The 24,637-nt window shown below is 43.7% G+C and overlaps 1 protein-coding gene across 2 annotated transcripts; it reads right to left on the reverse strand.

The window, feature by feature from the left end:
- Window positions 1-676: 676 nt before the first annotated feature.
- On the reverse strand, window positions 677-12,599 carry mapk6 (mitogen-activated protein kinase 6). 2 transcript variants are annotated; one of them, XM_084017889.1, is made up of 8 exons: window positions 12,458-12,599; window positions 9,407-10,254; window positions 8,993-9,310; window positions 4,501-4,645; window positions 3,975-4,139; window positions 3,639-3,834; window positions 3,241-3,358; window positions 677-3,073 (listed from the first exon to the last, which is right to left on the reverse strand). In XM_084017889.1, the coding sequence occupies exons 2-8, from the start codon at window positions 9,641-9,643 to the stop codon at window positions 1,979-1,981; spliced, it is 2,274 nt and encodes a 757-aa protein (XP_083874015.1). In that variant the 5' UTR covers window positions 9,644-10,254; window positions 12,458-12,599; the 3' UTR covers window positions 677-1,978. The 2 variants fall into 2 exon arrangements, with proteins under 2 accessions (XP_083874015.1, XP_083874014.1); XM_084017888.1 differs by lacking the exon at window positions 12,458-12,599 and adding an exon at window positions 11,061-11,171.
- Window positions 12,600-24,637: the final 12,038 nt, after the last annotated feature.

The following is a 24,637-nucleotide window of genomic DNA, read 5'->3' on the forward strand; positions in this document are numbered from 1 at the left end:
AGGATTATTTTATTTTAAGGCTGCTTACATGATAATACATATTTTAAGAAAGCAATTCACCTAAAATAGCAAGTGATCTCTATATCCAAGAGCCTATATGCTTTAAATAAATAAAGGCACTAAAATACAAAAAAATCATAAATCTTTGTTGCTGTGAACATTATCCGGTTATTGATTAAAAAATGACTATCAGGGTGAATTTGACAATGTCACCACAACTTGCAGTGAACCATTATATCCACATAATCTGACCCGCCACCTTGTAGAGTTTCTCCCTCTTCTATACAATGCAAGTTTAGAGAGGTTTGGAAATACATGCATACAGTAAGTCTGCTGGTAAATGGTGTCACACTATTACAGACAAGGAAATGAGTCAGTATTGCATTACAGAAGATGTTCACGTTATGTAATGCTGCTCGTTTCTCTGCAATGCTGTACAAGAAAAAGCAGGTGGGAATCTGCAAACTGAGTTGACAGCTCTGAAATATGGCGTCGTGAGCCACAGCTTCAAAGCTCACGTCCCCAGCGCTGGCGGTGTATCTGTCTTCCTACGTGGACATTAAAAATGGAGTCTCGAGGTGTCAGCACTTCCTCTCCACCAACAGCTCTCGTGGCTTTGCAGTGATACAACATTTAAGTTACAAAACCAGAAAAGAAAGGAGTCACAGGCTTCAACTCTTTGCCAGTAATTTTATTTCGAGATATTTTGTAGAACAGGGGAACCAATGATTACAAAAAAAAGTCCATAAGTGTTCTACATGCTACACCTTTAACTAATTCATCATGCTTGCCTGGAAAAGTACATAGAAATTTAACAAAAAACGTACAATTAAAACTGACGTACATTATACTCACCATTAACTTTACTTTTAATGTACCTTTCTCTTGCCTCCATGCACGCATTTTTTAACATTACATTTAGATAAAAAATTAAGACTTTTAGGCGCTTCTTGAAACCATAAAGCAGTTTTTCCATTATAGACAGAACGCACCTATAAATAAAAAAAAAAAAAAAAAAAAAACGAACAAAAAGAATGATATCCATTTGGACAATATTGGTGGAAAATGGAAAGCGTCAACTTCGTTTAGAACATAACAGATGAATTTGCGTCCTACCATAAAACAAAAGAACACGTACACGCCCATATAGTGCCTAAATGAAAATGGAAGTCTGTCCAACTCATCAATCTTCAATAATCACATTGAAATAACACATTTTGATAAAATAAATATCGCAATATCTGCTAGAAATAAATAATGATTACTGAAACACCTCACTATGTTAAATGCTAAAGTGAGACAGATTTCATCTACGCGACCAGGATGGTCATGTGTGTAAAGCACTAGTGCGGCTTCGAGTGTCTCTCGCGGCTGTTACCTTGAGGTAGATAACACATTTACATTAACGCCTACGATAATGGTTGCTGCTGGCATCATGTGTCAGATTTACAGTATGAAAGGGTTATTTAGGAAGCTTTCTTCAGGGGAAAATGTCAAAGTAAAAAAAAAACAAAAAAACAACAACATCCCATCCCCTTTTTTTGAATCCCATCCCAGGAAAGGCAACGTAACCATCTACAACCCTTCCTTATGTCACACCAAACAGCCAAACCCCCTTCCTCTTCAATCAGAACACCTCTCCTACCATCCACCTTTCTTCTAGTTACTTCTCTCCTGCTTTCAGTTCTTCTACAGTACGTAATTGTGCAAGTGACATGCCAGTTTAGCAGTGAGGGGCGTAGACATTAACCAATGAAGGCCTGGTGATCAAGGCTCTGAGTGATGACCAAGACTCTTTAAATATAATTCATCACCCCTCTCAACTCTTAAAAAACAAAACAAATAATTAAAAGTAACCATAATAAAAAAAAAAAAGGTATGAAATGATTCAAGTTCAATAATATACCGTATTATTTAAAAAAAAACATAAAAACAAAACTGCCGTGATTTTGCACTGTGTGGGAGGATATATATTTATTTAATTAAGATGCTTGAAGATGCTGCTGTATGTTTTGTGGGCGATCTGTGGGGAGCATTTGACAGCGCAGGGAGTGAGGGACGCCTGGATGGATTTAAGAGGCAAGTCATCTGTGCTGTCAAAGCCAGGCAGGGCCAGAGAGTCCAGCTGCATATTAAGCATAATCTCTGTGTTCCTGCCGAGGAAGCTCTCGTCTAGCTCTCTCGCGTCCGACGGCTCCGTCTCCACGCTAGCCACAGTCTCTCCGGCCCCCTCTTCCTTCCTGCTGAACAGGCGGTCCAGGTAGCTGGTGTAAGTGCTCTCCTTCTGGAGCTGGTCCTCTTTGTGAATGTCCCAGCATGCTTCATCTATTAAACAGCCGTTCTCCCCGACTCTCTCCCCAGAGCCGAAGCTCTCCCAGGGTTGAGAGGGCCAGGCTCCGTCCCCACTGACGACCCCCAGCCCTCCACCGCCTAACTGGGCGAGGTTTACCAGGCACTTCTCCTCCTTCTCCTGACTTATGGACTTGGACATTGAGCCTGAGCGGGGAGCCTCCAGCTGAGAAACAGAAGAGTTGAGCTCGTTCAGGAGGCCCACCTCATTGAGCAGGGCCACCTCCTGACAGGGCTCTGGCTGCAGGCTCAGTTTAATGGTGCTGGCGATGAAGGAGTCAAAGTCAAAGCCTTGGTTCTGCTGGCTTTGAGGCTTCTCGGTTTGGTGTTTCTCCTGCTCGTTGTCCTTCTCCACCGGACTCTGGGTCTTCTCCGCCTCCTGCAGCGCGATCTGGGCTTTCACCAGTCCGTTCTTCTCACACTTGCTCTTGGCCTTGCGGTCCGCCTTCTCCTTGCTCTGCTGCTCCTTCCAGTTGGAGAGGTCAATGATGAGCTTGGGTTCGTAGTAGTGGTTGACTTCACTTTCCCTCCAGATGAGGTTGTCCAGGTAGGAGGGTGACACGGCCTTGTAGTTACAGGTGTGGCTACACTGCAAGTCACAGTATTTGTTCTCATGGTGGTCGTCCTGCCAGGATCGCTCCGGCTGGAATAGAGTGGAGTAGTCGAAGGACGGCTCATCCAGGAACTTCTCCCGATCTCCATCAGCATATTTACGAGGATCCACCTGGAAACGGACAACAGACACTATTTAGCCTCGTCAAAAAGTACATTTAAATTCAGTCAAGACCTCAATCAGTATTATATATTTGTTACACATCATCCTCACATTTGGGAAGCACATATTTATACAACTATGTAGATTCAGATAAGATATGCCGGTTTCAAACACACCTGCACCTCCTCCTCGTCTGTCACATCAGAGAGAGCCCGTGGGTCAACCTGAACTTTATCTGGGTCATGGGTGCTGTGCAGGTGCCAGTCAGCCTCTGAGAGCTGGCTCTCGTGATACCTGATAAAAGTATGAGAGAGAGACTTCAGTAAACAGACATAAAAATTAATATATAAAAAAAAGCTCCAGATCCAAACAGGATCCACCTACGCAAACAAACCAGTCATAAAATGCATTAAAATAGTCTTATCGTTTACATTATTACTGCATAGTTAGAGAGCAAAGCAAATTATTCGTCACTGAAACTTAGCTAAAAATGTCAGGTGAAATGTAAAACTATGCATCTCCAAGCCTGGTCGTGAGGGCAGCTGTTTGAGGGGGAATGACTGAGCCAGCATACCTATCCCAGGTGTGGCTGTGGCTCTGGTCCATGAGCAGGATATCATCTACTTCGTCCTCAATGTGGAAGGGGTGCAGAGAAATGGGTTCGTCTAGGGGGAAGGAGTAGTCGGCCATATAGGGGTGGGCCAGGGCCTCCTCTGCAGTGAGACGATCCATGGGGTTAAAGGTCAGGATCTTCTCCAGGAAATCCAGGGCTGCACAGAGAGAGGACAATGAGATTATCAATCACAGAATGTGAATGATGAGACATAAACCCCGACCCTACATTTGGTCTGTGGTCATTAGTCATTACTTGGAGCTTGCGAGTGCTTCTGAATGAATAAGCGGTCCTCACCCTGGGGACTGACGTCAGGCAGCAGCTTGGCCAATGGCGTGTGAGGCTTGGACATATCGTTGTGGATGAAAACTGGGATGACACTGTGGAGCTCCTGACGGTCTTCCTCTCGCAGTACGGGGATGGACTCCAGGATCAGCTGCATCTGCTCGAGTTCATGTGCTCCTGAAGCATGAGGCAGACAAACATGAGCCACTTTCTTTAAAAGGTTTATACAACATTTGCATAACTGAGTGAGGCTGAGCACGGCAGATCATGAGAACAGAGAGATTTGTCTTGTGTTCAGCTCAAGGCAGATTCAAAAGATAACAGACTCCCAGGTCCAGCTGGATTTGCAAAAGAGAGCAATAATGATAGTAAAAGCAGACCGACAACGAGCCAAATGTCAAACATTAACTAGCAGGATGAGCGTATGCCTCAGATCTGCTTCATATTTACCTCGGTCACCCAACCTGTTTTAAATGTCTACTTGCTGGATTATTTGTAAATAGTTACAGTGAGTCTGAGAGCAAAAACCAAATATTACCTGCAAAGAGGGTTTTCCCTGTGAGCATTTCTGCAAAGATGCAGCCAGCAGCCCACATGTCGATGGCTTTGGTGTAGTTGTTAGGAGACAGCAGCAGGCGAGGAGACCTGTACCACTTGGTGACCAGACCTTCAGAGAGATGGCCCTGTGTTACAAGGGGACATGGTATATTTAGTGAGACTTTTAAAGGAAGGAAATCATATTTTATGTAGTGTATGGACTGCTGTGCCGCCAATAAATTAAATAGGCTCTATAACCTGTCATTTCCCTCAGTAATAGATAAATAGAGATTAACATGACGATTAACTGCCTTCAACACTGCTGCCAACACCAGTCCCAGCAACAAAGCATGCATGCTGCTCCGTGCTAAACCTGATAACCCCTCGTGCCGTCTCCTTTACGGACCCGCTCTGTCACGTACACAACACAGCATGGAGACAAAGCCCCCAGAGAGAAAAGACAGATGAAAGGGGGGAGATCAGACACGTGCGGGCCCCGTCAGCAGTCAGGGAGCATGATAATCCCCCGCTGCCACACTCTAGTGACACCAATCTGCACTCTACTTTCACACAGATCCCGACTACTAACAGAACAGGAGGACACTGTACACAAAAGGAAACTGCCCTGTGTATTACACACATACACAGGAACACAATCAAGGAGGAATTGGGGGATGGGAAGGGGTAAAACAACACCCTTGCTGCCCTCTCTCCCCCACATGCAGTGCTATTCTGTAGTGAGACCAAAATGGTCAGCTCACCACTGAGCCAGGCTCCAGTTTCTGCCCTAAGTTAGCCACAAATACTTGACGTCACACTATCCTGCCGTGTATCATTGTGTGTCATTGCACCCCGGTTTTGGTGGGTAAATTCCCAGTCTAGCAGTGGCTTTCACAATGAAGCTAGGGGTCAAAGGGATTACACAGGGGGTCACACATACTGACTAAAACTTGCATGGCTGTCCAGCACATATTCTGAGAAACAGCTTAAAATGGTCCGACATGTGAATGTGGTCACAGTGGAGAAATACATGCAATCTGCCGAGCATAGCATTGCGACAGATTTAGATTAGCTTGAAAGCGATGTCGGATCACTGCATTAGGACATTTCTGTGTCCGATGGACTCTGAACTAAAGGTCCGATGGACTAAAGTGCATTACGTGAACAGATCAACTCACCCCGTTATTTTACTGATCTCTAAAGTGAGCCACTCACCACAAAAGTAAGACACAGGAATTATAGCATCACTCGTCTTAATACCTCTGGCAACAGTTGGTGAATAACTTAACCGCCTGATCTAGATGGGACCGGCTGACATTTAGTGACTCATAAAAGGGTCCGTCGGTGCGTCTGGCTGAGGTTAGTCACAGCAACCTTCAGCAGGTCTGAACAAATGTCAGTAAAGGTGGTTGGTGACGAGTCAGTGGGATCACTCTCTAGCCTCCATTTGCAGGAAAAAGCCATGCTGCTTCAACAGGCCTCGTGACTGAAGACTAAAATGATGAGATTTCCTTGCTAGCACTGGATGTATTTTAGTCTTAACCGACCCACACGTGAATCATTTCACCGGCAAATCACTATAAATAGCAGGTTAAGCGGAGTCTCACAACACATTAAAATAAATTAATTGTTGTATTGCTAAGCACCATAATTATTGCCATGTTTGTTTCCATGACAAAACTACTATTTGTTGCAAGAAACTGCAGCATATTTTAAAGCTTGGGAAACTAAGTGAAACCATGTCTCTGAAATTCATTAGGCAAAAGTCGACTCCCCGGCATTGTCTGTTTTGATCCTGTGAAGTCTGGTGCCAGACAAGCCTGTTGCTGGCTGAATAATTGGGTCAAGTGTGTGTGTGTGTGTGTGTTGTTATTGCTTCAAGATCACAAATTACTGAGCATTACACTGAGCAACAGGCTGGCACAATATCTTAGATTCAAGAGTTTTCCTTTTATATGTGCATCTACTATGACATTAAGTCAGAGTCAATTTTCTATATCAATAAAGTCTGTCTTGACTTCAAATAACAAGACTTGCAAAGCAAACGATAAGACACGTGAAAACTAGCCTGGATTTTCATGTATTTTTAAATGATATCGCTAAGCTATGGCACATATTAAATGTGTAACACTATCCTGCAGTAGTTTAAAGCATCAGCACAGTTTGCTCGTGTAAAATCAAAAAGCCTACTTTTATTTAACCAATACTCAACCTAAATAAGTGAGTGTTATACACACAGTGTACACTTTTTGCTCTTGTTAAATGGGTGGGCAACAACTGGGAACACGGGCTTGAGATCAGCCTCAAATTAGACCCTGAGCAAGGCTCTCACAACAGGCCTAAGAGCTGGCTGGGAAAAGGAGGGGAATCAGGGTTGGAGAAGTCGGATGAGGGCACGTGAATTCTTGCCATTCTTGATCCTGAGCCACCAAAAGGGCTGGCCTTAAGGTTCACAGAGGCAGAAACAGTCTGCTTTCTCAAACCAATGGAAAGATACCAAATACACGCAGGTACTCTTGGCAAGCTTTATAGCATAGTGAAAAGGGAATTATGATGAGCGATGCTTATTATTAACCTGAGAAATAAAGAATAGGCCTTTGTTCTACCTTTTCCTGAAACTGTCTTAAGTTGTGCATACACCACATATGCATAAATCTATACAACTCTGAAACTATGCCAGAAACCGAGGTTCACTGGCAAAGAGCACTTCTTTATTTAGAAACAACGTAATTCAAATAACATGTACTCCACCACCCAGCTGCTCCGCTTCACACAGCCTACTAGAAGTAGAGGGTGGTTGTGAAAGCATTTCCCCCCAGTGGTTCTGCCATAATGTCCGGCCAACACTGAAACCAACGCCCCCACGCTCCGCTGGGCACCAGTGTCATGTGGGGGGTGATGGGTTCATGTTCAAACGAGCCCCATTTGGTATGAGACACCAGACGCACACTCAATTAGATGACTATAGGTGCCACGAAAAAGTGGCTGGTCGAGATAGACTTCTCCCTCCCCCCCCCCCCCCCCCCAGCACACCGCTATTGTTATAGTAGAGACAGACAAAACACAGCAACTCAGTCTGACTACATGACGACAGCATTTGTATCCTTGACAAAAACTCAGCAGCGGTAGTCTGCTGCAGTACTACAGCAGACAATAGTCAAACACAAGAGAGCTGACCCCAGACAAGCAGCTTTTCAATACCCCCTTGCCTGCATGTTTCCCCATCAGGAAAAACTGCTTATATAGAGGGAAAAAAGCCCACATGGCAAACTCTGCTGTAAGGGAGGAGTGCAGTAATGCTGGGTGGGTGGATAAGCGACTTAACTGTGAGAGTAACTCACTTCTTCCCGGCAACTATGAGACCTTGCTGTTCTCTTCCTATTGCATAGAGCTCTATAGTCTCGACCAAAGATACGAGTCATATTGAAATATAGAAGTAAGAGCTGAAAATATGACTAGATAACAATGACAGTTGTGGTGGTGTGCTGGAAATGAGCAGTGCTGGTAAACTAGTGTGTGTAGGTCAGTCTCAGAGTGGTGTATGCTGTGGCAGGAATGTGTAAAGGATATTAAGGAGGCCGTGCCAGAGGGATCACATCATGTGAGCCCACTCCAGATCCTCTATTGACTAATCTGAGACACGTGTGAGTATCGGACTGCCTCGGTGCTCTACAGCAGCTACAGAGAAGGAGGGAGAGACTTCCCGACAGATATTTCCTCACATCACACCACCATATGGCTGCTGATTAGAATTTCCTCATCCCTTAATAAAAATGCGACAGAAACACAAGGGCACTACAGGGCATTTATACCTGTCTAGACAGGGCGAGCCTACTCCCCTCACTTAGGACAAAAGCAACCTACTTTACTGCTACCATTACAGTATGGGAGCTGAGGGAAAACACACCATCCGATAGAAATACACATTTATATATGCAGCATGTCCATAACTGACTTCAAGCGTTCAACATTATCATCACAAGCTGACGGAGGCTTGAGGCTAAAATGTGCCCGTTTTGCACACGCTACATTCAAATAATTTTTGTTTTTGTCCTCACCTCGGAATGAGGATTAACTTCAAATAACTTTGTTAAGGCACAATATCTTGAACCCACTCGTTTGTATATTTAGACTTGGAATGGAGCCCGTTTTCCTTTCACATACACTTGTTAATGGGGGGAAAAAAAATATTTCCCATGGTTGTGCTTTCAATGGCCTCACTTCTTCCGACAAGGGAAACAGAGGCGTTACCTCAAGGAACCACATCCCGTATTGTTTACTTCCTGCTGTGAAACTGCACTACCTTGGAGGGGGACACCATATCACGGGACAAATATGTATATATCATGTGTCAGAGCAACTAAGCAATCATCTTTAGGTAGAAAGTGTACCAACATCTGCTCTGCTTGAAGCTTATGCAGCATTTCCCAAAAAATAACGATGTCTCCATGAATACAAGGCGAACTGAAACAGCTACTCAGAAATGGTCCTACCTTGTGGGAGTAGTGTGGGTCCATGATGCGGGCCAGCCCAAAGTCCCCAATCTTTAGTACCAGGTCCTCCGTGTTGACGAACAGGTTGGCAGGCTTGAGGTCGCGGTGCAGCACGTTGGCAGAGTGGATGTACTTGAGGCCCCTGAGGAGCTGGTACATGAAAAGCCTGGCGTGTCCCTCAGACAGAAGGCCCCTCTCCAGTAGCTGACACAGGTCCGTCTCCATGTACTCCTGCACAATGTAGACCGAGTTGACCTCTGTCAGGGACACCACGTCTTCCGTTAGCCTTCGACCGTTGGGACCCAATGTCTCAAACACCTGATGACGTGAGAAGATGTCAGTGTTGAAGGTCAAGGCTTCAGAAAAATAAGATCAACAACCTTTGCTTCTTTGAGCAGACCCCTTGCAACTTACCTTGACAATATTGTCGTGGTCAAGACGTCTAATGATCTTGATTTCCCGGAGGGCATGCTTCACACTCTGGGGGTCGGTCAGGATGATTTTCTTCACTGCTACACGCTTGTCACAGTCCGTGTCAACTGCCGAGAACACCAAGCCGTTCCCTCCGTAGCCGAGAGGCTTCAAGTCCATGTAGCGAGAACCCAGGTCAAAACCATGGATGTTCATCAGTGACTCAAACTTCTCTGCCATGATGACTGTTTTCGGCTTTTACACCAAGTTATCTCTTAACGTTTGGTCTCTGGCCAACTTTAACATCAACAGAGGAATTTATCTGAAAATTCCCCACCTGCTTCAGCAGCTAACCTAACTGACCCCTATATAGACAACTACTAAAGTCCCCCCGTCTAGCAGTCAATGTCAAATGTGGGGCACTAATGTGTGGTCTAGCGTTTGTTCCATCTTGAATACAGAGAAATTAAAAAAAATAAATTGAATTTCTCCTCCAATCCTGGATGTATGGATATCTTTAACTGAACAGTTATAATAGACTGCAGTGGAATGGACTTTGTGGCCAATTAAAAAGCACTGAGACTATAGTAAACCATAAAAGCATATAATTGCATCCTTACAGTGCTGATACATTCAGTGTATGACTGGTCCTGAGCAGCTTCATGTGATTTTTTTTCCCTCCTTTTCTATTTATTTATCTGGCTTAATTTTCCCGGTCAAGTCACCTGGTATAAAACTGAAACGTGTCTGGCCTTTATGTCTTCAAAGTAATTGTTCACCCTCAATGATCAGGTGGCTCAAGCTCGCCACAGTCACAATCAAAACTATCCTCCATTTTACTTGGGTATAACCTAAAAGACAAGGGTGAAAACAGAACAAAAAATATGGTAAGAAAAAACCCCAATGCAGTGCGAGAATAAAGGGGCTACACGTGCAAGTTCCCCGTCATGGTTCCACTAAATAACCAACCACATGTAGATGATGTCAACCCTAACCTTTACTAAGCATGTTCGGGGGTTTCACCAAATCATCCAAAACAAAAAACACCGGCTCTAGTTTAACCATGGTCTCATTGAGGGGAAACTCGCCCTCCCACGCTCGGTTTCGCATCTTGCCATTCCTGTTTTTGAGTATCGATTAATAGTGATACAACACAAAGATGCTAAGCTAAAATCAACACATAACACATAGAAAATAACAGATTGTATTCCGAGGTCTACGTGTTCACGTCGTCTATTTCTGGTCCTCGCCGGGTCTGTGGCCGGCTGGCGGAAAAAAGTGAGGAATGGAAGCCGAACGGGGCGAGCTGACAAGCTAGCTACTGACAGACCTCAGTCCATTTGGCTTTAATATATCACATAGCATGTCCACCCGATAACACACACGTAAAGCATAGCATAAGGAATACAACGATGTCAACAGACGGCCCGTTTCATATATATGTAAGCATAACGTTTAAGAGAAACCCGCCGATAGCGCGAACAAAGGAGCCGTTGTTGGCGGAGGGTTCTGACTACGTGGTAACGTTACAGCTTTCCTCGCGCTAAGCAGCACAAAGCCGCCCTTCGTTAAACCGCTATAAAAATGACGGCAAGCGGTGAAATGACATTTAATATGAATCGCAGTGGCAACACTTGATATATAAGACATTACTCACAGTTCTTATTCGTCGCATTAGTTTGGTTATGTGTTTAATCAAACCCAGACGAGGTTTGACTGTGCTCCGCTCGAGCTCTGCGGATCTGTTGAAATCGCCATTGAGGCTGGGCGGCGCTATGAGAGGCAGTGTGAGGTCACGACGCTGCCTTCACGGGTTGTCGGAAATATGCCCACTACGGCGAAAGCCCTCCACAACACTACTAGATTAAGTGGGAACTTTCTGTGATTTAAAAAAAACTTGTTTGCCTTTTTCGTAAATCACTTACATAGATTTGAATTATTTTAATCCATTATTCTCTGCTGAGTATTTACTAATAATATTTTGGAGTGGCTCAGGTTAATTCAGGGTTAATTAGAGCCAATGTAGATGCAGTAATCAAATGTTGATAACCAACATTTACTGCTATATTATCAATTGCATTTAATGTGAATTTATATAATATTTACATTTACTTTTTAAAGTATTTGTTCATGACCCTCGTTGTATGTCTCATATATCTGTAATAGCTTTGTTAGTTTTTGTATTCCTATTTAATTGAAGTTCACATAGGCTAAATGAACTGAATTGATTTTTAAAATGATGTTAACAAATGTTTGAATGGTGTTTTTAATCATATGGAAAACAAATCTAATTTTATCAGTGGCTATTCCCGGCAGCCTTTATCTGGAATTGAACGTTTTTACATGGCATGTTGGAGATTCTAGCAGTACTTGAAAGCAACAGGAGTCATTCAAAACATGCGTTTGTTTGAAGTCGGCGTTCACGTGGATTCAAAATCCAACCCAATATTTACAGATTTATGGATTACATGATAACAGAATAGTACACATGCCAGCAATGAAACAGAACAAGGATGTCATAATCCTCGTTATGTAACCTCATCAGAGCACCTTGAAAACAAAGTTCTAAGATCTTTATGATAGGCATTGGGAAATCCTTGCTTGATTATTTTCGTCGCTCCTTAAAACATGTACAAAGTGATCTATGATAGAGGTTGATACATTGTGTATCATATTGTATTGCCTATACAGGGAAAGGTGAAAAAATCCCTAACGTCAGATTAGAATGCACTAAAATGCTGCAGACCATACGCTATAGCTGACCTGTTTATGATTAGTATTTGCTGTTTATTATGTCACATTCCGCCAAAATTGAGTCAAACGCAAATTCTGGTCTAGGCCTGGCAATATCTTTAGAAAACAATCTCTTCATAAATATAGTTTTTTTTTCTTCCCTGCTTTTTTACAGATTTTTTTTTTTTTTTTTTTTTTTGATCCACGAGTTGTTTTCCTCATTTGTTGTTGTCGTTGTATTGAGGTCGTCGGTTGTTTTCGGATTACGACACGTATATTGCATTAATCGTATAAGTGAGGAAAAATCGTCGGTTCACTCACTGCGGCTTGCGGATTTAGAAAGTCCATCTGGCAACGAGATGCGCAGGGTGTTTCTCTTTCAGCGGCCCGCCCTCGTACCTGATCTCCATGAGGTTTACACGGCCCGAGCAAAACAAAGCCAAGAGAAGGAAGCTACTAATTCTCTCCGTCCGGATCCCCCGTTTAGACCGACTGGGCTACACCGTCTGGTGCTCTCTCACTGCGGATGCTGAGTGGCTGGCGGTGTGGGTGGGCGTGCAGGCAGCAGCATCACAGCCGCAGCATCAGCATCCGCAGGCAGACCATGTGGGAACCCATGTGCCCGAGAATGCAGATGCCCCACACGGGCCGGGATGGGCTCTGCGATGGAGAACAGGAGCTGCATGCGGACTGATGCGACAGACTTGGACAGAGACTTATTGTCTCGACAGAAATGCTGAGCAAAGACAATATATGCCTTTCTGGGTAACTCTTATTTTATTTTTTTAGATGAGTGAAGCTGTAGTTTGCCATGATGCTTCGTCTCATGCATCAATCGCAAAGTTGTTATATCTCACTATTAGTAAGAGTTCGGTTCAGTGGGATATACGCCTCAGGAAGGCTTCTCTGAGTTTAACTGATAAAGAAGACTTTATATTTTTTATTCCCTGTTAAATAATGCTAAAATGACACTTTATTTATCCACGTTTTGATCCCTCTCCTCCAGTGGTGTAGTGGTAGTTGATGAGGTGGGTGTACTGCTAGGTAGATGGGTAGGTTACAGAGGAGGAAGTGGGTATACTCTCCCATATATTCCAATGGCTTTCTGGCTGATAGGTGGGTATACTGTAAACCACCAGAAAAAGAAGTGGGTATACCCGTATACCTGCGTATACCCTCCACTACACCACTGCTCTCCTCTACTGGAAGGTCAGAGGTTGAGTTGGTGCAGATGTTTACAATCGTCCACAATTCAATAACTAATTGAGAACAATAATACTTTCCCATTAGGAGCACATTATTGCTGATACGATTCCCTCCCACTGTCCTCTGGCCCCATGGGTTGCATCGCTTCTGATGAAAGTTACATTAATAATTAAAAATCTGATTTCACAAGTTATTGGCAGCTTGCTTGCCAAATGTCCATGAACTCACGGAGGTCAGAAAGGTGAAGCTGTATCTCACCCTACCTGTTGTGGTTGAAAGATAATTCCCTCGCATTTTGATGGTTTTGGAGAAGAAATAATAAATAAATATCCTCTTCTGTTTCATGTATCCAGTGCAGAGTCTGCTGCAGGACTCCCCCTTGTTACATCATGAGCAGCTGACATCAACTCTTTGACTATATGATTTAGTTGTGATGACAGTGGCATCTACAACTTCCACTTTTCTCTGTAGTGCCATGATGCCGCCTTGCTTTGTAGTCTGACACAAACACTGTTGCAATCCAGGGGTCTTGACTGTTGAGTTTGAACGGGGTGGACTTTCTCCTATCATCTGAGTGTCTAAACCCTGTTCCCTCATTACTGTGCTTACTATAACAATACATAACCTCATGGTTGTTTTTTGATACAACAGAAATAACCAGCACGTCACATTCATGTCTACTTGACCCCATATGGAAAATGAAATCTTCTTGCCACTTACCGAGGCTGACATTCTCCTTAGATGGCCGGAGCAACATGGTACAAGAAGTTAATAGTCCATCCAGGAGAGTTTTGATTGTATATCCAACGCTGCTACTCCGGGTGGCAGACAGGTGGAGAAGCCAGTTCAGTGCCTCCCTCTGTTTGTGTGGGTGTGGGACTGTATTGTCAGAGCTTTGCCGATGTGTTATCCTACTCCATGTGCCTCTGGTTGTGAGGTGGAGCTCCATGGAGAGTTAATATAGGTCAGGCCGGAGAGGGGAGGAGACTGCTCTGTGTATGGCTTGGCCTGTCAGTGTGTCAGACCCACAGTCATGAGAGTCCACCGACACCTCCTCTCTGGGTTTCTCTCTGTCACTGCTACTTTCTTTCTCTTCACTCTTTCCTTTTTTCATATTTTCAGATCTGCTCCTCAATTTCATTTCTTCATCTTTTGGTCCAGTCCGAGCAGGAATGCCCTCAAATATATTCCTGTTGTTGGGTGAGGCCTTTGCAAATTAAGTTTTTAGGCGATTCATGATTTTTATCTGTCAGCTTAAATCAAAGGATTACACGCTCTTAATGGGTGAATGTTCTGCATTTCTTTGGATTAGCATAAGCCTCCAAAACGTTTGAATTCAATGAAAAACATGCTCATTCAGATTTTGACACATTACTCACCCTGTTTCGCAAAGGACGGAGTCGTCGGTGTGTGTGTCTTGACAACAAGGTGCGTTTTTATTTCATGTGTATGCAGGGAGCCTTTATGTTTTATTGCTTGCTGTAATGGTTAGTATCAGTGGAGGTTCATGAAGTTGTAAAACTACAAAATGCAATGCCAGAGAAGAGTCAGTGATGATCTGTCCTGCAGAACGACGGTTGCCTGTTTTCCTGCTGCCTTGCCAATAAGATCTGACTGGTCTCCTTACTCACGACATCACATGGTGTCTGCCACTCTCAGCCTGCGAGACGCGTCCTGCTGGCTGACTCCCTCCGCCCGTCTTGATCTGCTTGTCATTTGGCAGGTTGCGGGTATCTTGACAAAACTGGCAAGTGGACTTTGGAAGAAAGCACTTGTTTGATATTCAAACCAGACTGCTGCAGGGTCTGGACCAAATGTGTGTTACCAAAATATCCAAAAGGACGTATGAAGAATGAGGGCAAAATGGGTTTTTATGTTTTGCTGTTTCTCTTTTCTGTGCGCTCTCAGTGTTTCTTCTGCCTGAGAAATGAATTCAACATGCACATAAACCTGTGTGTTTGTGTGGGCTTGCAGCCACGTGCATCTACTGTAACTAACACTCAACTAATAGCCTGCTATGTGCAATGCTGGACTCAGTTGATAAGCACCATTAATGAATTAATCACTGATCACCCAGAATGAGTGCAGCCAGAGACAGTTACATAACACAACTTAGAGAAGTGGAGTGGCCTGCTCTCACACTAGCAGTGAGAATGATTAGTAAGGATATCGGCTGGGACCACTTCCATGCGGTATCTATATGTTGTTATATAATGCTCGGCCTCTCTGGACCTGAAGCCAAGGTGCAGAATATATCAAGAGCGGGAAGGAGTTCTTGCATCCATGTTAATATCGATGGCCATCCGACCCTCAAGAGCAGTGTTATCCACACACACACACCCTCCTCGTGTCAGATACCACACAACTCAGGTATTTCACAGCGTTGTGAAAGAGGCCTACGCGGCAAAACTCTTGGTACACTTTCCCCGCTGTGACGTGTGTCTCCAGTGCAAGGGGCGATGTTGACATAATGGCATCCTGTTGTGGTTTGATGCACAGAAGAGGTGATAAGGTGGAAATAGCAGATAGTAGCTCTGTGATCTATACTGCTTCGTTTCTAAACATCTTTGCCTGATATTTTTGGAGTAAGCCTCCTCCTAGCACCCATTAACTCCGCCTGTTTCCTGTTCCAAGATGTCCACGCAACGCTGCCCAAAGGTAACGCAAGGTTAGCGTATATAGAAACAAGTCCGCACAGACTTCCACATGACAATTACACCCTGTGTGCAGGACAGAGGGGATCTCATTCCACTGTTTGAATAATTCACACCGAGTGGTACGCGGGGGGGGACGCAATTATGTAAGTCAGGATAGTGCCACCACCACTAGGCGGGGATTTGTTTTGCATTATAGGAGAAGTGGGAGAGGATGGAGAGGAGAGGAGAGGAGAGGAGAGGAGAGGAGAGGAGAGGAGAGGAGAGGAGAGGAGAGGAGAGGACCATCTGCCTTTACAGTCCTCTCACCATCTGTGAATGGAGCATCCTCAGCCCTACAGGGCTCTGTTTGTGTTTTTCCGTACGTGGGAGTGTGTGTTGGGTGTATGAGGCATCCTCTCGGTGATGTGATGTAACCTGTTTTGCTTGCTCCTCGCCCTCAGACTAACGATAAAAGACACTATCAATTCGCGGGGTATTCTGCAGAGAAATGATTAAGTGATGTGGCGGGGACATTGTGTGTTGTTTGTGCGCTGCGTGTTTGGTATGATTGAATTTGTTAGTATGGGGTCAGAGATAAAACTGGGTGTTTGGCGATGATGTAACAGGATCAGAAGCTTTGGAATCTGGAAGTTTCCTAACAGGACTAATGGGGAAACCTTTCACCTATAGGTGTTTAAAACTACTCAACAGGTTTGGACAACAAACGTGTTATCACTGTCCCTGTTTTTCTAGACAATGACGGGTGTTTTCCGTTGGAATAGCTTGGATTAATCTGGTGTAAATTTAGATGTAGCTGTAATTAGTCCAGAGAAGCTTGCCCACACACATTTAGACGACTGGAGGTATAATCTTACAGTGTGTTGTGCTTCTAATTACTGTTATGCGTCGCGGCAACAAACCGTATGCCCTATTTGTACATGCAATCATCTCCAACACATAAGAGCAATTTCATTGAGTTTGTAAAGGATTGCAATTAATCCCGTAAGCAACCGAAAAATAATGAGCCGAGGTTTGTTTCAACAAACATATCTTACAGTCCTGGGTCACTTTCCATAAGTCTGTGAAACGCTTGTATATGGAAAGATTTTATGACAATAAAACCATAAAGATTAAAAACAAGGTCAAAGTCAGAAGCTTTGATTTCCGCCACAGTAGGGATGGAAATCCAGGTGAAGCTCAGCGTTCAATGTCTGGAGGAGATCATAAAAGTCTGATAATTACACAGAGAACACACTGTCCGAAGTATTACGAGAGAGAGAGAGAGAGAGGTTGACTTGCTAAAAGCTGCGTATCATATCTAGATCTAAATGTGTGTTTATATTAGACCTCACCTCGGTCCTCACTCTCTTGTTACTGATCACAAGGTCTTATTTCTCATAATATTGTGGGCTCAAATAAGATCAAGGACATCTTATGTCATCGTTATCAGCACTCGGCGGTCTGAACGCATCTCATAACTCTTGTTTTTGCCTGTGTTTTGTGTGCCGTGTCAGTGAATGACACGTGTTTCCATGTAAACATGTGTCATTCTGAAAGACGGTGCATATACCTGTGTATTTATTCAAGTCGAGGTCATGATTTTCCACCTAGACCCGCCACATAACATAACATTCCTCTTATCTCTCCTCCCAGACAAATTTCCATTTGTTGATTTTTAGCAGCTCGCTCCTCTCCCCAACGGCCGCAGCCTGCCATCTCACGTTGCGTCACGGCGGCGTTACGTACAGGATTGTTTGGCCTCCTCTCTCAGAGTGTGTGTGTCACAGCAGCACTCTCCATTAACCACAGGCCGATCACAGCTGAGCCTGAAAACACAGAATGCTCAGCCTGGCCTCCATCCCGCTTCAGTGTCCCTTCAGCCAAACGCAGGACAACTACAGAGTGGTTGGTCCATTGATGCGTGGTAATAATGGGCTCGTGAACACAACCGGCCAGCAGCATTGAGGTCGCCAACATGGCTCTCAGGGCCTGTCTTTTCAATGTGGCAGCAGTCAGTGAATAGCGCTGCTGCTGCTGCTGCTGCTGCCCGCGTGCCTCCTTGTCCTCCCTGCAATGGCTCTGTGTGTCTGGATCGATGTTGCAGTAGAGCAGGCAAAAGCACACAATGTTCACTTCTATGGCGGAGTGGCAGTTCTAATGGGGAGCCTGTCCGGCTGGTCTGGGCCTGACCTCGCCAAGAGCTGTCACTGCCCCCCAACCCCCCCGTACAAATGATCAGATAAAAGAGATTCTCAAAGCTCTGCGTGAATTGGCCGTCTGCACATCTCCGGGCTGACATCGCTGGCCACCTGCCGCAAAAATGTCGGGGATCTTTATCGGAGACGAATCCTCCAGAACATGCCAGGGTTTGAAAGGCGATAGGGCTTCCTCTCCAGCGACCATATGACACGTCTTTGAAAATGGATTTTTCCAGTGACACGGTGTGCAGGTCTGTGACAGGCCTGTGTAAAAGTATCAATCATTAACCTGTGCTGGGAAGTGGGAAAAACATGTTGGACATGGCTATAATGCATCCGTCTTGACACTGAACTTGTTTTGCAACAATGTGTAATCCTGTACCACGGAGCGCTACAGCTCTCGGACCAACTGAGTTGTGTGTTCATTGGGTAATCTGGAGACGTGTGTGTGTGTGTGTGAGTGTGTTTTCTGTCCGTAAGTGTTTTTCCAGCTGCACTTAATGCTCCACAGTACACCCTGGTGTAGCTGGGTCATTGCAGTTCAGTTCTGCTCCTCTGCACTGCTGAGGAATACATTGCATAATCCTCCCCCCCCAAAAAAAACCCTGCAGATAAAACGGGATGAGGATTCTCTTTTGCATCTGTTGAACACCTCTTTGCAGAGCCTGCGTAACTCTCATCAGGAAAGATTAGATTGAAGAGTTCACCCAAAAATCTCATTAAAAGCACAACAGAATTTAGGATAGAGAAAGGATTGTTTCGTACTCCAGCCGTTACATAAGACGACAGAGGAGCCCCTACCTCTGCTCCCCCCCTCTCTATCCTGCGGAACTTTCCTCTTTCTATCTAAATGAACCGCGATGTCACAGCGTAAATGCTCCAGTAACGATGAGACCGATCAATACGCGGGGTTTGCTGTGAGTGTGTGTGGACACGCATGTTCTAATTCTAGTTTGAAATGAATGGATGTGTAGTTAAATGCAATGCCACGGACAGGTCAAAGTGACAAGCCGGGGTGGATTTTTTTTATTAAATCCCCACTCAGACACAGAATGTAATGCAAGATCATATCTAGATGAGACACAAATATTTTGCCTCTTCTTCTTTTTGCTGCATGAACTAAAATTCAAGACACATGTGATGTTCACCAGCAGTACTGCTCAGCTGAGGTCGTTTCACAGGGAAAAAAAGAAGACGTTCCTCTTGGACTGTCTTGGACTTTCTTCGCCATTGGCTCACCAGGTGACCAGCAGTGAATCCAAGTTTTCTCACTGCGTTGATGGAAATTAATTCCTTTGATAAACACGAATGTGGTGCAGCACTGATTCCTACGACAAAAAATAGACTTGATTAGGTAATGAGACTCCAATCTGGGCAGATAAGAGTGAAATCAATGGCCGTTTTTGTTTACTTGCATAACTGGGCTTAGTCATGCATGAGCAGCTGAACTCTGTGTTCCTTTTCAAACTGCAGAGGAGCCACACAAGTACTGGATGCACGGTGGCAGCTGAGTTTCACGGAGGAAGCACAAACAGACGGACGGGACTTCCAATCTAGGATGAAGATGAATTGCCTCGGGGTTTCATCAAGCCAGTGACAACTTTTTATCTCTCTTTGTGTCTTCTGTCTATGTTGCGGAGGCTGTTGACATCTCAGGATAATAGGTACATGTATCATCCAGATCCCCAGATGCTTATTGCATTTCCAAACTCCACAGAAGAAAAGTATGTCTTTATATTAGTATGCTATCAAATGGCTGAACAAGCACAAAGTCACTCAGTTTTGCAATTTTCTGCATGAGGGTCTGAGACGTCCTTACCAAGCCTATGCGTCAGTGTGTGTACGGATCACACAGACTGTTCATGAGCAAATATTACCTCGCAGTAATCCCTTTTGTGAGAGAAGACGAAGAGACAGGTTTAATGGATATATTTTTCACAATGAACAATGAAAATCTAGGCTTCACAAAGACAGATGCTGATTAGAAGGGGACTCCATATTATATTGGTGGCTGTCCACTGAATGAAAGTTGCTGTGGCATATTGGGAAGAGAGGGAAGGACTTCCAAAACGCCAGGAGCCCCAGGGTAATATCCAGCCATCTCTGCCTGCTACATGTGTAAATAGGTAAATGTTAGATAAACACTTTCAAACAAAAAAGTTGGTTTACGGCTTATTTTATGTGCTTGAACTCTTGGAATACACATCTAAATATGTACTCTGCATCACTGAACATATGTTTGCAAAAGAAGTGTTTATATATATATAGAGAGAGTACTGCATGTCACATCTCTCCAGGCTGTCCTGTGTGTGTATTTTCATTTCAGCTTTTTGTTTTAGAGGTTTACAGGTAGACACACCAGGAGTGAGTTAGTAATGTGCCCTACTTACCCATAAGGAAGTCACAAAGTGTGCAGCAGGGATTCGACATCTGCTGCTAAAGGCCCTCGCTGCATCCGCATCGCAGCGTGCCATCAAGAAGGTCTTCCACATGTTACTCACATATGGTGAAACAGGCTGCATGCATGACAGAACAGTAGGCCTATGGACTTTCTACACATAACTACACACTGACCTTCACAGACGCAACACAGAACTACATACACTGCCTTTAATGCAACGCAGACAAACCAGTAGTGATGTCCTGAAGACGAGTGCCTCTGAGCTCAGTTACGTAACGTAACAGCATCAAAACAGACAGCAGGCTTTTTTTTATTCTTGAAGCCAAATGCAAAGTATCGATGCATGGATGCCGTGTTGGTTTAAAAGAGTCATAAAACACAAACATAACCTTTCAAGCCATCATATGCATGTCTTACTGTAAATATATCGTTCAATATCCCATGTTTCCCCTTGTGAATATGTTTGGTTATGTCCTCTAATAGTTCAACGACAACATTTTACTGCATTGCAGGCACATTTCCCAGGATCGACTCTACTGTACCAAATATGCAATATGATAACATTGGAAACATGTCTTGATAATTGAAAAATGGACACTATAATTAAATGTATATCAGAAATATGTAATTTTTTGGAACTTTTTGTTTAAGAAAACTACATTTGAATGGATTCATTGATTCAGTCACTTCTATTAGATAGATAAATACCCAGAATGGGCATGAACAACATCACCCAAGTACTGGACCTGGACGTAAGTATTTGTTTAACCCAATGTTATATAGAGTAAACACATTTGTAAATTGAGTCCATTTCGAATCACACTTGTGATAAAGGTGTTATATTTCTGTCACACTGGTAGTAAATTGCCGTAGCCATTGCAGTTAGCGTGTCATCGTTAGTCAGCACTAGTCAGGATTATAATCTATCACTTAATACGAGTGCTCAAATACTGAAATTACTTAAAAATACTCATCCCTAGTAGCCGCGATAAGTTAGCTGACCAGAATTCTTACATTTACATTTACATTTAGGTCATTTAGCAGACGCTTTTGTCCAAAGCGACTTACAATAAGTACATTTGTCAAAAGAAGGAAACAAGGAAACCACAACGAATCATTGTCGATAAAGTAAGAGCTAAAAATAGAACAAGTGTTAGGTCCTCATCTGAGTAAACTAGTAGTTCAAATTCTTGAAACCCTTCCGGTATTGATTCATGTTTTACGGGATTTTCCAGTCATGGAGCTTTTTGCAAAGATAAAAGGACTTACTGGCAAATATAATCCAACATTATCTCTATTTATCCTGTAAACTTCCAGGTAACGTTGTAAAACAAGACAGTGCAATGTTACATGTAAATCGACATATCTATCTCTGCAGGAGTGCCTTGGGTTATTCTACAGTATATTGCACTGTAATAAAAGCAATGGAGTTTTCTGCCTTTACTAGTGAGGTTAACCATTGCCACTGGAACAATCTTGTTTTATTGCTGCAACAGTGTTGATGTCTTATGCAATCTCGTCAAATTGAGCAAAACAGCAGAAGTGACAACTGCTGTAGTGCCTTTGAGCAAGGCTAAATCCCCAAATGTGCGTGTCTGATATTCTGCACGAGTGAACTGATAGAAATGAGCCAAACACTTCTTCATAAATGATAAATAAATAGCCCACAGTGTTTGTGCACCGATGTGTCTTTTCTCGTTGCCTGATTCCATCTTCACCTCTCTCCGTTTCTTTTCCTCCAGTTACAGGAGACTGAACACACCTACACAACACATAGCATGCTCACTGTGTGTCCAACACATGTTCTTTCAATGTGGTGAATTACATTCTCAGTGGAGGCCAGCTGTAATCGTCCCGACATTATCAGACCGACAATAAAACAAGAAGAAAGACAGTAACGGTGACGTTGCAGTGACACATAGTGTTAATCTGTGAGAGTCGTTTCTCTCCCTGAATGTACATGTTCCCACATGTAGCTGATCCAGCAAACACTCTCAGCTCTCCCACAGCTATGCTGCTCCTATATAATCTATTATAGCACCGCTTTACTTTCTTGGCAGGACTCAGCACTCGAGAACCTTTAGCCTACATACCATGAGACCTGGGGAGTTATTCTGGGAAATAAAGTGAAGCGGAATTACCGACCTGCCGTCACACAGATTGACACGAAAGAAATCCAAATCGTAAGGTGGGGAAAGAGATAAGACAGAAAGGCTTGGGGGTAAGTAAGGAGGGGTATTCAGCAGGGAGGAGGTTTTTTTTTAGCCAAGGAGACATGTAATGGACAACAAGAATGTGTCCTATCTGATTAATCTGGTGACAGGCCTGGGAAAGGACAGGCTGGGTTGGGGGGTTTCACTAAAACCAGAAAAACTGGACAGCACACTCTGTTTGTTATACAGTAAACAGAAAACAAACAGGATTGATACTGAACATTTTTTTTTTAAAGAGGTGAGAGAGGAAAAGATTCTGTCGTGCAGAGGAGCGTCACCGGAGAAGAAATGAAAAAGGAAATGGGGCCTGGCTGTCAGATTATTTCGAAGACGCAGTACCCCAGATATGGAGCCGTCTATTTTTAACCGCTTGCCATTCGTATCAAAGTGTCATCATGGATGAGGAATCATGGTGACCTGCAGCACGCTGTGTTATCTGCATCATTCATTTAAGATCAAAGCAGTAAATGTAAGAGAGATCGGAGATGATGGATGTGACGTAAACTGCACAGTTCAGAGTCCTGATCCGTTCACATTGTCAATACTCCTCCTAACGGCCATGAATGAAAGAATTAATATGCATCAGAGCTATTTTCTGAAGTACTTCACACAGAAAGGACTGTGGATGCGTTATGTCTAGTTCAGTTTAGACCGTCTGAGGAAGTCTTCTGCAGAACGTGCTGCTCTTCCCCTTCAGGCCTGTCGTGCAGGTATTCCTCACTAAAACAGAGACTAGGCCTCTCCCAGCATGCAACACAGAGCCTGCTGACATTTCTTCATTAAGTCAGTCAGTCACTCAGTGCTGGGCTATACACTGAACAATAGGGAATGCTCCATGACAAGTAAAAGGCCTGTATTCCACACTGCGTGAAACATTTGGTCTGATAACACAATTATTAACAAAGCAGCATCATTTTGCTGTAAAAAATATCTTTTAAAAATCTTACCAAAACCCTTTAGATTATGTTATAATGAAGTTTTTCATTAAGGGCTTCAAATCACATTAGTATGAAGTACATTTGTGTGATTTAACTACTTCCATGTTTTTTTTTATTATTTTATTATGCTTGTATTATCTCGTTCCCTCCCTCCTTTATGTGCAAAACATTTTGTTCCCAGTGAGTGTCCACGCTGCCACGTGTGTGCTTGTGTTTGTCTCAATATGCTGAGCTGTGATTGCTAATATGATGTTGAAAGAGAAAATCCCTCCACAAAGGTATGTAACCTCCCAGATCAATCCTCTTAACTGATTAAAGTTTTACCACAGGTTGCCCTCCCCGCAGCCATCCACAGGTCAGCTGCCTGCCGTTACGGAACAAACTGGAGTTCAATACTGATTAGTGTGATTACAGCCAGTGCTGTCGTTACAGATATGCTAATGCTAAGGAACATAAACAGAATTACACTGAGAAGCATTGATATGCCATTTATATCAGAGATTCATTCACTTCTAACTGTGCAAAATGTGTTTTTTTTTGCTTGGATATTTCAATGCTTGACTCCCACAAATATGTCGCTCTGTTTTCTCACTTATCTGCTACAGTTCTGGAGTCTGAAAATGGGTCAGACTGAGCATGTGAGGGGCCCTGGAAAGAGACTACCCAGCAGGACCATTGTCCCCTCAGTCCAGGTAGGAAGTATGTGTGCATGTGTGTGTGTGTGTGTGTGTGTGTGTGTGTGTGTGTGTGTGTGTGTGTGTGTGTGTACTTTTGGCCTCTCTCTAATGCACTGGGTGTTCTCATTCAGATGATGCTCTATTTGTGGAAGTATCCATGGTGATAGTGATTTGCAGTCATGGAAAAGCAGCGGATGGACAAGTGGATGCATCTATTTGGCACACATGGGTT

This window comes from Eutrigla gurnardus, assembly GCF_963514095.1.
Source record: "Eutrigla gurnardus genome assembly, chromosome: 1".
NCBI classification, from domain to species: Eukaryota; Metazoa; Chordata; class Actinopteri; order Perciformes; family Triglidae; genus Eutrigla; species Eutrigla gurnardus.

What these genes read in the sequence shown, in the direction of transcription:
- mapk6 (XM_084017889.1), bottom strand. Translation starts at nt 9,643, where the DNA reads ATGGCAGAGAAGTTTGAGTCACTGATGAACATCCATGGTTTTGACCTG. An exon ending in ACCACGACAATATTGTCAAG is followed by an intron (nt 9,311 to 9,406) that starts GTAAGTTGCAAG and finishes TCACGTCATCAG; the next exon opens with GTGTTTGAGACATTGGGTCC. An exon ending in GCCTGACGTCAGTCCCCAGG is followed by an intron (nt 3,835 to 3,974) that starts GTGAGGACCGCT and finishes CTCTCTGTGCAG; the next exon opens with CCCTGGATTTCCTGGAGAAG.